Source organism: Malus sylvestris, chromosome 4 (genome assembly GCF_916048215.2).
Source record: "Malus sylvestris chromosome 4, drMalSylv7.2, whole genome shotgun sequence".
Lineage (NCBI taxonomy): Eukaryota > Viridiplantae > Streptophyta > Magnoliopsida > Rosales > Rosaceae > Malus > Malus sylvestris.
The window spans coordinates 8,601,319-8,614,205 of record NC_062263.1 but is presented as its reverse complement, the minus strand read 5'-3'; the positions used below and the strand labels follow the sequence as shown (position 1 = coordinate 8,614,205).

The window sequence follows — 12,887 nt, the reverse complement described above, 5'->3', positions numbered from 1 at the left end:
AGACAAAAAATAATATGTGAGAAGAGGGAAGAAAAGATGATAGGAGTAAAAGGAGAGAGAATCCTACTCCTCTCGATAACCGTTGCACAAGAAGATGTTGATGAACAAAGGATCAAACAATTGCAAGTGCATAACTGCATATGTTGCGCAGAAACATAAACACATTAAGGAAACCTACAAGTGTATTCCGGCGTAAATATTTTGGGCCTAATTGGATTAATAGTCTCCGTAGTGATAGGGTAGTTAGAAGATAGCCCATGTAAGAAAAAAAGAAAACTATAATTCAAACCCATGAGATAAAATTTGTTAGGATTTATGCCCAAAATTGAAGAATTTTCTATAATTATTAACACGTGAGCCGTACATATTAGGCTAAAACGGAACTCTACATACACATATTAAGCTAAAACGGATTGTTAAAACATGAGGTTGGCTCACATGCTAATAATTAACAGAAAGTTGACAAAATTTTCAATTTTAAACATAGATCCTAACAAACTTTACCACAGAGGCTTAAATACTAGTTTTTTTATCACGTGACTATCTTCAAACTACTCTATCACCACGAAGACTATTAACCGATTAAGCCAATATTTTGATTACAAAATCCCATATGAAGCAGAACAGAAGCCCTTAACTTGGAAGACAGCCAGACTTACAAAATCTTAATCCACAGTCACTAATTAAATTAATCAAACCAAGAGATGAATTTACAGATTTCTTTGCTTAAATACACAGGACACGGGACACATTCGCTATCTAATTTCGCTTTCTTCTGAACACGACCTGACCTGACCTACCTCTATAATACAGCGCTTCCTACCCGATAAAAAGCTTACGCGCAAACTAAAAATGCTTTAGCCTTTCTCTAAATTCGCTAGGGTATATAAGTACAGAGTCTAAACAGAGACCGCCTTTGGTGTGGGTGCAATCAATCTGGGTCATACAGAGTTTAATCTTCGTTGATGCATTCGGCTTCTCCACAACAAAGTCCCCAACATGGTAGTAATTCCATTTTCCAGGTTCGGTTAAAAAGCATTGAGACGAGGCATAGTGACCTTCTGAAGTCCAAAGCTGGAACCTCACAGGTTTTATGTCCCAACCGTGGACATGCTCAATGTTGCAAACTCGGCGACCAAACCTCTTCTGAGAAGACCGTCCCAGCTGCAACCTGAAGAATAGGCTGTATGTCCCGACAGGAAACGGGAACTCAACTTCCCCATCAACTTCAAACCACCATATTTGCTGAAGATATGCAACTGAGCAAAATCTGTGTTGAAGCAAAGAAAAATTATGAATTAATTCCACAAATACTTGTAGTTAAAAGGTAAATAGGCAAAGCATCTTATTCCAGTGAGGCAACCTCAATCTGAAGACTCAAGAACCAGGGGACTTGGGGGCATCAGAGCCACAACAGAAGTAAGCAATCCACAACCCCTCGGTTTATTTCACATGAACACATTAAGATGCATTGTATTAGTCATGAGCCCAAATGAGAACCAGCATAAGAATAACCATAAAAATACACACCAACCTCGTATTCTATATGCTTTGGGTTTCATTTTGTAATCGCGTTTAGAAACCTTTTGTAGGACAAAATCAACTTGTAGGAAGGCAACCATAAATGCAACAGTAGAAACAAATTCATAAAATGGCTTGATAGCAATTCAAATACGCTCAAATCCAGGAATAATCTCAAATTTTTCTCAATACTGGGAACTTTTAATTTTTGAAGAGTTTCACTTGCTTTTAAATAAGCTGAAAACGAGCCATTTCAATATCAGATGCTTCAACTTCTGACAAGCTTAAATAACATCAACTTCACGAAGGAACCATGTGCGACAAAAACTTTGTAATCTAAAGGGACCGGGCACATCGTCCTCAAATAAGATATTAGCCCATTCTCATTATTTTCTGTAACCAAATAAACTTACATATTTATAGAATCCTCCCTCCTGTCCTTTCAAGAGCAGAAAGGAAATACCTCTACATGCAGATAATGAGATAACAGATTATGTTTACCCAAACAGTTAACATAGATCATTAGAATGATTGCGATCATACTGAAAAAGGTGATCACCTCGAAAAAACGAGATTGCCACAAATTCTTTTTTATTTTTGGCATGCTTGACCTGAAAAACTTCAAGGGTCATTAACAAACCACATACAATCACAGCCTCAAACTTCCATACCCCAGAATCATGCATTAAAATCGCAATATTATTCAGAAAAGCCATAAAGTACCATCAATCCGTAACATACAAATTTTCACATTTCTCCAAAATCCAATTACTAAAAAAATGTCATTGTTCATACCTAGATTCTTCAGTTGGAATATGATTCCAATATCTTCGATCATCAATGCCGGTAATTGCTAATCCCTTCGACGAAATTGACAGGCAAACCGATCCTGTACTTTTATCCAGCCAAACTGTCTGCACCCACAACACAAAATCTATCAAACACCGCACCAAATCCAAAAACAAAAGGATAAACCAACAAACAAATTAATAAATTTAAAAGATGAAAAATAATAATTCTTACGGAAAGTCAATTAGTTGAATTTCTAGTCCCGGAACATGAAAATATCTAAACTTTCAATAATAAATTTTCATCTTTCAATACGTTTTCTGCTAAACAAAAACCGAAAACGAAATTCTAAGTTATGAGAAAACATAGAAACCAATCAAAACCCACACCACAATGATGCAATTCAATTCAAAGGCTCTAACTTTCCCAATTTTCCCACGCTTTCTCGGCACCCAAACAGAAAATAAGAAACAAAACCCGGAAAAACAAAACGAAAGATGACTCACCTTGGTACCATCATCGAAAGAATTAGGCTGACAAAGCCTCGTATAAACATCTCTCTTACCCAGATTTTCCAATCCATCTCCGAACACTTTACCCACAATAGTTTGATAATTCGACGGCAATTTCGATTCCCAAATGAAATCAGCCCAAGAAGCGCCGCGAAACGCCCGATTCAGATTCGCCAATTTGCAAATCTCCGGCGGATCCAAATACCCCAGAATCAGCGCCGCGCAGCTCTCCGGAAGATCGCCGAGACCGGGTTTCGATGGCAACGATAGGACTACAACTGGGTTTTCCGATTTGGAGACAGAGGAGAAACTGGAACCCATAGTTAAACAGAACACAGCAATTGTAGAGAGATAAAGAGAGAGAAAGCTTGAAGAATTGAGGAGAGAGAAGTGGGCATGGTGGGAGTGGACATGGGGGATTTATTGGTGGCAAAAAGTACGAAACTTGGTGATGATTTGTAGAGGGGAGGTGACGCGTGGAATACAAGCTGTGGGAGGATTGTGTTTGGCTGTTTGTTTCCCGAGAGAAAAGGAGGGAGAGAGAATTGCGGTGTCTGATGTGTAAGAAAATATGAGGAGAGGGAGAGAGAGCATCATCTTGTCGTTGTTTTACTTCTTTATTGGGATTTTTTGTTAGCTGTGGACTTGTGGTTGGTTCGCACAGAAAACCGTTTCTGGTTTTGGAATTTATCCTTTTGGATTTGGTTTCTCCAACAAGATCCTTTTGGTAAGGATCCTGATGATCCGTAAATCGTGTATGTTTTTCGTACATCGTACGATTAGTTTTTGTGAAGTACTGTTTGCATTTAATTTTAAATAAAAATATTTAAAATAATTTCTGACCGCACGATATACGATAAACGGATATAATTGACGGATTCTTAGAACCCTCACAAAGACAATCTGGTGAGGATCCGGATTCTTGGTTTCTGACTTTGTTTTCTTTCTTTAATGGGGGTGATTGAGCTTGACAACTTTCAAGTTCACCATCGGTTAATGAGACTAGCCTTAAAACCCACCTCATCTCAACAACTGACTTTGGAATTTTCCCTGGGTTTAGAATTATAATGGTAAGTTGATCAAACACCAGAGTCTACCAAAATGGTTTTATTTTTTTTATACATGACATTTCTTGCCGTCCTTGGCAAGTTGGCATTAAAAAATGACTCGATAGCTAGGCAATTAATCAACAAATATAAAAGCTCTCGATCGAGTTCGAGTGTTTGTCGACAAAAACATAAAATGCTAAGTAGCTCTTCTTTCATTCAATTGGAAATCCATTATATAACACCAAATTGGGAGTCATATGATCCACACTCATACTATTTAATGAAAAAAAGCCATCACTCCTGCCCCCTAGTATTTTTTTTTTCTAAGAAAGAGGACTAACTGGTAGCTTTGCTACAACAGTCCACCTTTTTAAGAGTTGAAAATATTCACATAGGTATTTCAGTCTTCTCCTGTCTACCATCTTGTAATTCACACAACACTAGGAATCGACCCAAGATGTGTGTTGTAAATTGAGAGTTTCAATATTCATGCAACATCATAATTGTATAAGAGTCCTAGTCAAAATATATATACAAGAAGAAAGGAACCGAAGCCTATGGCTCCTTGATTTACGCCTAGTCCTAGTCAACTAGTTACAATCCCTTGAAATAAAGACAAAAGATAAAGCCTACATGCTGAAAAAGCTGATGCCATGCTGCATAAGTTGATGCCATGATGCACAGTACTACTTTTTCTGCTGAAAAGCCTGCACAGACAGTACTACTTTTTCTTCCAATACTCCCCCTCAAGATGGATCAAAAGGATTGATTGATCCAAGCTTGAACAAAATGCGTTGAAATGCAGTGAAAGATAGCCCTTTGGTAAAAATATCTGCAAGCTGATCATGGCTTCATGTGTAGTGGGTATCGATAATGTTCAACTGAACTTGTGCTCAAATATAATGACAGTCAACCTTTATATGTTTTGTGCGTTCGTGAAAAACTGGATTTGATGCAATGTGCATCACAGCCTGATTATCACTGTACATAGACATTGGCTGACTATGGGAGAAGCCTAAATCCAGGAGAAGACCCTTAAGCCAAATGAGTTCTCAGGCTGTAGAGGCCATGGCGTGATACTCAGCCTCGGCACTAGACCTTTCAACAACGCTTTGCTTCTTGCTTTTCCAGGTAACCAAATTGCCTCCCACAAAGGTGCCTACACCAGTGGTGGATTTACGATCAATGGAGTTGCCCGCCCAATTAGCATCAGTGTATCCTAAAATCTGTGTATGTCTATTAATTTCATCAATATTCCGCGTCCAACATAACCCTTTAAATAACGAAAGATGCGATGAACAATTTTGAAATGAGCCATGGTTGGAGAATGCATGAATTGGCTAACAATACTCACCGCATAAGAGATGTTAGGACGTGTAATGGTAAGGTAGATGAGTTTGCCAACCATTCTTTGTTAGTAGCTCAGATTAATGATTGGATCATCATCAGGTTCCATCTTAAGATTGGTATCCAAAGGTGTTCAAGTTGGCTTGCAATCCGTCATTTCAGCTTCTTGAAGAAGATCAAGAACATACTTGCGCTGATTTAAGAAGAAACCTTTACGAGAGTGTGCCATTTCAATTCCCAAAAAATATTTGAGATTGCCAAGATCTTTGATGGCAAATTGGTTGCTGAGATATTGTTTGAGGAAGGTGATTTTTGAAACATTATCTCTAGTCACAATAAGATCATCCACATATATAAGCACCACCAATTTTTCCGCTGAGTTAGTTCGAACAAACATTGAGGAATCAGCATGACTCCTACGAAACCCAACTTGTTCAAGAACAAAACTAAGCTTAGCGTACCAAGCTCGAGGAGACTGCTTTAGACCATAGATTGCTTTGTGGAGTTTGCACACCAAATTTGTGTCATTGGATTGAGAATAACCTGGAGGAAGTTTCATATAAACCTCTTCTTCAAGGTCACCATGCAAGAAGGCATTCTTGATGTCCATTTGAAAAAGAGGCCATGCATGATTAATTGCAACTGATAACAACACCCTAACTGTGTTCATTTTTTGCAACCGGAGCAAATGTCTCCTTATAATCCACACCATAAGTTTGAGTGAACCCACGGGCAACCAAACGTGCTTCGTCTCTCTCAATGGTGCCATCTGAGTTAAACTTGGTCTTATAGACCCAACGACTTCCCATTGCTTTCTTATCCTTGGGAAGTTTGACAACCGTCCACGTGTGGTTCTCGTGGAAAGCTTGAAGCTCATTGGCCATGGCTTTTCTCCACTTAACATGAAGATTAGCCTCCTGAAAGGTTTATGGCTCATGGACCCCAGTGATAGTACTTAGAAACGCAGCATAGGTAGGTGAGAATTTGTTATAATCAATGGCATTAGTCAAGGGATACCTGGCTATATAGGTTACATAATCAAGTAACTTGGATGACGGGTGCCTTTCTTGAGTAGGATTGCGACGAACAACATCGGGTTGATCTGGGGAATGAACTATTGAAGGAGCCTCAGGATTTGAACTGGTGGTACTAGTAGGAGTGACTTGAACTTCAAGTGTTTCCTGTGCATTGGTGACATCTTGTTCAGTTTGCATTTTTTGGAATATTGACAATGCAGGATCACTAGGAGAAAATGTTGGCGCATCACAACCAGAATATGACATAGGGAAGAGTTCACTTAGATGCTCCCCCTGCCGAGAATAATCTATAGGTCGTGAAAAATAAAGAGTGCCTTCATCAAACTTAACATCCCTTGAAACCACCATTTTTTTAGTTATGGTTGTAGCATCGATACCCTTTTTGCGTGGATGAGTAACCTAGGAAGACACATTTTACAGCTCTAGGATCTAATTTGTCACGGTTTGGGGCTTGAATATGAACAAAACATGTACACCCAAAAACCCTCAAATGCGTCAAATTGAGTTTTCTTCCTTTCAAGACTTCGTAGGGTGATTTGAAGTCCAAAACTTTACTAGGTAATCTATTAATGAGATAGGTGGCTGTGAGCACTCCTTGGGACCAAAACTTCTTTGGGACATTCATATTGAACATAAGTGCTCCAGTTTTCTCAAGAAAATCCCTATTCAGCTACCCCATTTTGTTGGGGTGCTCCAACACAACTTGTTTGATGTAGAATGCCATGCATGCTCAAGTACCGTGAAATGTTATGGGACATATATTCGGTGCCATTGTCTGATCTTAAAACATGAATGTGTGAAGAAAATTGAGTGGTGACAAGTTTATGAAAATCTTTAAAAACATTCACAACTCACTTTTAAGTTTCAAAAGATACAACCAAGTGATCCTTATGAAATCATCCACAAAGGTTACAAAATATTTGTATCCATCAAAGGATTCCAAAATGGGTCCCCAAATATCAGAATGCACGATTTCAAAAGGATTACTAGCTCTTGACATAGAGGAAGTAAATGGTAATCTAGCAAACTTAGACAAGTGACAAACATCTTAAAGATTTGTAATTTTATAGAAGCTTGGAAACAAAGTGGACAAAACTTTTCCAGAGGGATGCGCTAGTCGCTAGTGCCAAAGTTGTTGTTCTTGCACTAAGCTTGAATTAACTTCAAAGACTTTGGGAACTTGGGTTTCCTTGGGTAGATAATAGAGACCATTTAAGAGGAAACCCTCACCAATCGTCTTCTTGGTGGCTAGGTCCTAAAAATTAACATTGTGAGGAGAGAAGTTAGCAAGACACTTTAGTGAATTTGTGATTTTTCCAACAGATAAAAGTTGGAAAGGAAAGGAGGGGACGTAAAGAGCATCAGACTCTACGTTGTTAGAGATCAAATTCACTTTTCCCTTCCCTAGAACTGAGGCACCCTTGCCATTGGCAACTGATACATGAGAAGGAATTGGCAGTTTTTGAAAATCATGCAAGGTTGTAAATTTATTTGTCATATAATCAATGGCACCTGAGTCTATAATCCAATAATCATACACACTACCAACTTTGAGAGCATTTGAAAAGGAGTTCAAGATACCTGAGATATCTCTTGAAAGTATGCGTTCATTTTCAGCCAAAAAGCCTGCAAATTTTCCAAGTAGTGTTGTCTCATTGTTGTCACAATGGTGGATTGTCCTTTCATAATCACTACTTCCTTGTTTCTTATGAAGAAAAGCTGCAAATTCATTAATTAATGCAGTTGGGTAGGAAGTGAAACTTGAAACCCCTTCTGTAGACGAGGAGACTGCATGATTTGCATGGTTGGCTTTGAAAGGAGAATGATTGGATTTGAAAGGAGAATTGTGAGAGAATTTTGAAGGGCCCTTCTGATCCTTTGACAACTTTGGTTTTAATTCTGGATGTAAAATCTAACACCAGTCCCTTGAATGTCCACTCGCATTGCAATAACTACACTTTAAGTCTTTTTTCCCTTTGTAGCTCTTTTCCTCGGCACCCTTATGATTAGAAGCATAGGCCCTGACTTCTGGCATGTTTGACTTAGCTTCTATGTTCATTACCTTTTTGTGTACCTCCTCTCGCTGAATAGTAGCATAAACATTGGAAAATGAGGGCAAATCATGGTTTATCAAAATATGGCTTCAAATGTCTTCAAACTCAAAACTGAGACTTGCCAAAAGCTGGAAGATTTTATCTTCCTCAGCCCTTTTAATTAGCACCACAACATCAATGGTGTGAGGACGATAAACATTCAATTCATTCCACATGCTTGTTAGCTTCCCAAGATGTTGCACGAAAGATTGTCCTTCTTGCTATACGCCAGAAATATCTCTCTTTAGTTGGAAAACACGAGCTAAGTTGTTTTGGTTTCCATATATTTCTTGAGATTCTTCCAAAGATGCATGGATGACTCAGCATAACTGAAAAGCTCGGCAATTTTTCGCTCCATTGAGTTGAGCAACCACGACATGACCAGCTGGTCCTTGTATAACCAAGCATCGTAACTTGAAAAAGAGATTTCAGGCATTTTAATGGCTCCATTGACATAGCCGAGTTTAGACTTTCCCCTAGAGCTAATGTAACAGCCCTTTCCCAAGGAAGATAATTAAACTCGTTTAAAAGCACTGAACTAAGACGTTGGTTTGGGTTAACCTCAACATCAGAAAAAACTGAAGATGGAGAAACATGGGAACTCTCTCCTTCAAGACTTACAGAACTTTCTTCAGCCATGGTTGTGGGTTGAAGAACAACTCAGAGAACTATCAGAAAAATATACAGAGACAGGTCTGTTAGGGTCACTGCTCTGATACCATGTTGTAAATTGAGAGTTTCAATATTCATGCAACATCATAATTGTACAAGAGTCCTAGTCAGAATATATATACAAGAAGAAAGGAATCGAAACCTATGGCTCCTTGATTTACGCCTAGTCCTAGTCAGCTAGTTACAATCCCTTGAAGTAAGGACAAAAGATAAAGCCTACATGCTGAAAAAGCTAATGCCATGCTGCACAAGCTGATGCCATGATGCACAGTGCACAGTACTACTTTTTCTTCCCATAATGTGCCATGTGAATTACGAACTTATAATTCGTCCAAACCTTTGGACCATCTTGTGGTAGTTTCCCTACTCCCTAGTATTAGTTAAAATGTTTTGTTACTTTTGTATCCCATTAATTCAAAAGAAATGAGTGGTTTTTGAATTCCAAAATCCAAAGAACTGCAAGTATACGTAGACAAATCGTCCAAAATAATAAAGTAATAACGGGAAAGATGTGGACCAATGGGGATGCTTACAAGAAGCAAAAAGCACATTGAGGATGGAAAAGGAACCTCGCCGGATTCTTTTCTTAGGGATCCTTTTCCATTGAGGATATCAACGTGGATATATATGAGTCAGCTCAAATGCTTAATGATAACTTTTTAGGATTTTCATGGTCAGGGATTGAGTTAGGGTTTTCTCTCAAATAAAATAGAGAATGCCAGCCTTAATAAGAGAGTAAGGCAAATTTTTTATTTTTTATTTTTAATTTATGTGCATGATGAATTCGTATGTTAGAATTAGTTTGTATCACAGTTGTTAGTTGGTATCTTAGCATGGTTGGCAGTTGAAATCTATTGCAAAAGTTTTATTAATACCATACTAGCATATGGGCACACACGTATGAGAATTTTTTTTTTTTTTTTTTTTTTTTTTGTTTTTGAAATAGGAGAGAGGAAGTGAGTGATAGAGAACATGAGAGTGGGAAGTTTTTTATTTTTTATTTTTATTTTTATAATTAGAGATATGTTAAGATTTTATGTAGGTGAGACTTCGAAAACAAAAACAGCAAAATTTGGTTGTGTGAAATTACATTTCTACCCCATATTTCTTATTCATGTTCTGTTTTAATTAGAGGGTTAAACTAGTAATTTCATAGGATTTTGGTTGACAATGAATGTTTTATTAATTAGTAGAGATTAAACCGAAGTTGACAAACTTTTGAATCGAAAGACAAATCCTCTCAATCGATTATACTTTGTCAATAATATTCAAAGCATAACATAAATAATGCATGTAGGTTATTTTCTAATTTTTCTCTTGAATACTGTTGACCCTAAAAACTACCAAGCCTACATGGCGCGCAGGCCGAGTAAATAGTAAGTTAACTACGTCCTTCGGTTGTATGCGGGGCGTGCCAACTCGTCGGCCGAGCTCGGCCGAGGAGTAAAATTTGTTGATATTGTGTTGGGTGCGCTGCTGACTTCTGAATCTCGCGACTGCGGCCGAGGAAGGAACTTGTCTCGGCCTTCGAGTCTGAAAACAAGGCTGCTAACTTAGCGAAGTTCAATATCAAATTCGGCTTTCAATGTGCCGAATGTAGTAACTTGTAACACCTCACTTCGTCGAAAAGGCTAATGAGATGACCTCGACCAATAAGGATTCGGAAATCCTTTTCGACCGAGACTTGGATAGATAACCAACCATCCTTGCTGCAGTGTTGTTGATGCCAACGGAAGATGTTGCGAGATCGGCTGATTCTACGGTGACAGAGTTATCTATGCCGATTGAAGATATCACCGGTTGCTTTCACAGTGCTGTTGATGCCAATGGAAGATGTGTCAGCGAAAAGAGAAAATAAAAAATCTCAAAGTTGTTGAGAGAGTTTGCGCAGGGCAGTTGTGTGTTGAATTGGAGGTCCTTTTCTCATTGCCATTGCCTCTATATTTATAGGACTGAGGTACTTGCTTGGCACGGCTTAATAATTAAGTAGAGTTCATCTGCAACTCAAACTAGTACAGCTGATCCATGCCATAGGCTAAGGCCTATCCCCTTTTTAGGCTTGATATCACGTCACCACAAATAAACAAGTTTATCTCCATAAAATAAACAAGTTTATATCCATGCAATCACTTCACCAATCAAATCCATCATGTATGTTTCCCCCATGAAGACCACATGCCTGCATGACAATTCCTTCATCAGCTTAAACTCTGACAATTCCTTCATCAACTTAAACTCTGAAAAGCAATTGATGAAATTCACCACCATATCCCAAGACAAAGCCACGTGCTTCAACCTTGTCCATAAATTCAAAGTCCATTCGAATTGTACCACCCACATCCATATTAAGAATAGAACTTAGGCTTTGAGAATAATTTGCCACGTAGGAGATTGCATGCACTTGATCTCATGAATATTAAATTCATTTTAATTATCACCATATAGATAATAACCTGTTCAGACTTCAATCCCATTAGTAGCTCCCAAGACTTCAATCCCATTAGTAGCTCCCAAGTGACGTCATAATATCATCATGTTCTGCATACTTCATCATCTGAAGCTGTGTGTATTTATCTCAAATAAGAAAAGTGTCAAGATAATTATTATGATTAAAAATCATAATATTATCCTAACAACAAAATTATCCTAACTTTTCTATCTGACGGTGTGGAGCTATGCTTACTCAACGGCCTCGATTACTTGGGCCGATGATGTAAAATTGGGTCCAAACAACTACATATATTAACATAACACGTTAGATTGTAAAACTAGTTATCAATTGATATAATAAATAATAACTATATGTTATTAGTTCCATAGTAAATAATGTAATTTATCAAGTCATTCAGATTAATTATCTCAAATGATAATAGTGGGTGGAAAAACAAGTTGTTATAACTACGTTTTTGGTCAATAATTTTGTAGACATCGAAATTTCGGTAAATAAATGTTGACCGATAAATCAAAGTGTCAACGCTCATGTATTACATAAATTTTACACGTAGCGTGTGATTAAACGAAAATTGAAATGAGTTGGAAAAGTCATCAAATAGGACACGTGTCAACACCTGGCAGAAAAGACTTATTTCATCTGGGATATTATATTCAAAATTAGGCCTTGGAAAATTCTATAAATACAAGCCCATTTCATTCATTTGGGAGGACCAAAATCATTAGGCAAAACTCTTGAAACTCTTGAAGCTCTGAAACTCTGAAACTCCGAAGCTCTCAAGCATCCAGGTTCCCGAAGAATCAAGAAAGCGTTCTTCGTTCATCGTTCATCTTAAGATCAAGCCCCAACGGTCATTTGGATCAACAATCATCCACCAATTCAAGATCAAGCCCCGACGACCCTTGAAGAAAGTGTTCTTCGTTCTTCGTTCTTCGTTCATCGCTCTTTCAAGATCAAGCCCCGACGGCCCTTGAAGAAAGCACCATCGTTCATCATCCGTTCATCCAAGATCAAGCCCCAACGACCCTTTGGATCAACAAACGTCGACAAATCCACACACATCCAACCGTTCTTCAAGATTAATCCCAAAAGCCCTTGAAGATCTGTTCATCACTGTTTCTTCAAGATCAAGCCCAAAAGCCCTTGAAGATCCGCTCAAATCCACCTTCAAAGATCAAGCCCACGGCCCCTTGAAGAAACTTCCAACAGTTCATCCAAGATCAAGCCTCAATGGCCCTTGGATCAATCACACATCCACAAATACACACCTTACGAAGATCGAATCAAAGGATCAAATTAAAGAGAGATTGTAACCCAAAATCATCAAATACAAATATTTGTTTGTGCACGTTCGTTCTTGTCTCTTTCGTTTCAGGAAATTTCCGTGTTCACAAATTGGCACGCCCAGTGGGACA

At 38.2% G+C, this 12,887-nt stretch overlaps 1 protein-coding gene across 3 annotated transcripts; it reads right to left on the bottom strand.

Moving 5' to 3' along the window:
* Positions 1 to 655: 655 nt before the first annotated feature.
* Positions 656 to 3,451, bottom strand: LOC126617626 (F-box protein PP2-A12-like). 3 transcript variants are annotated; one of them, XM_050285649.1, is made up of 4 exons: positions 2,817 to 3,450; positions 2,317 to 2,435; positions 2,081 to 2,132; positions 656 to 1,270 (listed from the first exon to the last, which is right to left on the bottom strand). In XM_050285649.1, the coding sequence occupies exons 1-4, from the start codon at positions 3,141 to 3,143 to the stop codon at positions 1,229 to 1,231; spliced, it is 540 nt and encodes a 179-aa protein (XP_050141606.1). In that variant the 5' UTR covers positions 3,144 to 3,450; the 3' UTR covers positions 656 to 1,228. The 3 variants fall into 3 exon arrangements, with proteins under 3 accessions (XP_050141606.1, XP_050141604.1, XP_050141605.1); XM_050285648.1 differs by lacking the exon at positions 656 to 1,270 and adding an exon at positions 1,569 to 1,986 and having other exon boundaries at positions 2,817 to 3,451; XM_050285647.1 differs by lacking the exon at positions 2,081 to 2,132 and having other exon boundaries at positions 2,817 to 3,433.
* Positions 3,452 to 12,887: the final 9,436 nt, after the last annotated feature.

Bases quoted from the DNA above. Each gene is read 5' to 3' on its own strand.
- LOC126617626 (XM_050285647.1), bottom strand. From the start codon at position 3,143: ATGGGTTCCAGTTTCTCCTCTGTCTCCAAATCGGAAAACCCAGTTGTA. The intron at 2,436-2,816 runs GTGAGTCATCTT...TTGTGGGTGCAG, and splicing joins CTTTCGATGATGGTACCAAG to ACAGTTTGGCTGGATAAAAG. The intron at 1,271-2,316 runs GTATGAACAATG...GCTTCAACACAG, and splicing joins ATTCCAACTGAAGAATCTAG to ATTTTGCTCAGTTGCATATC.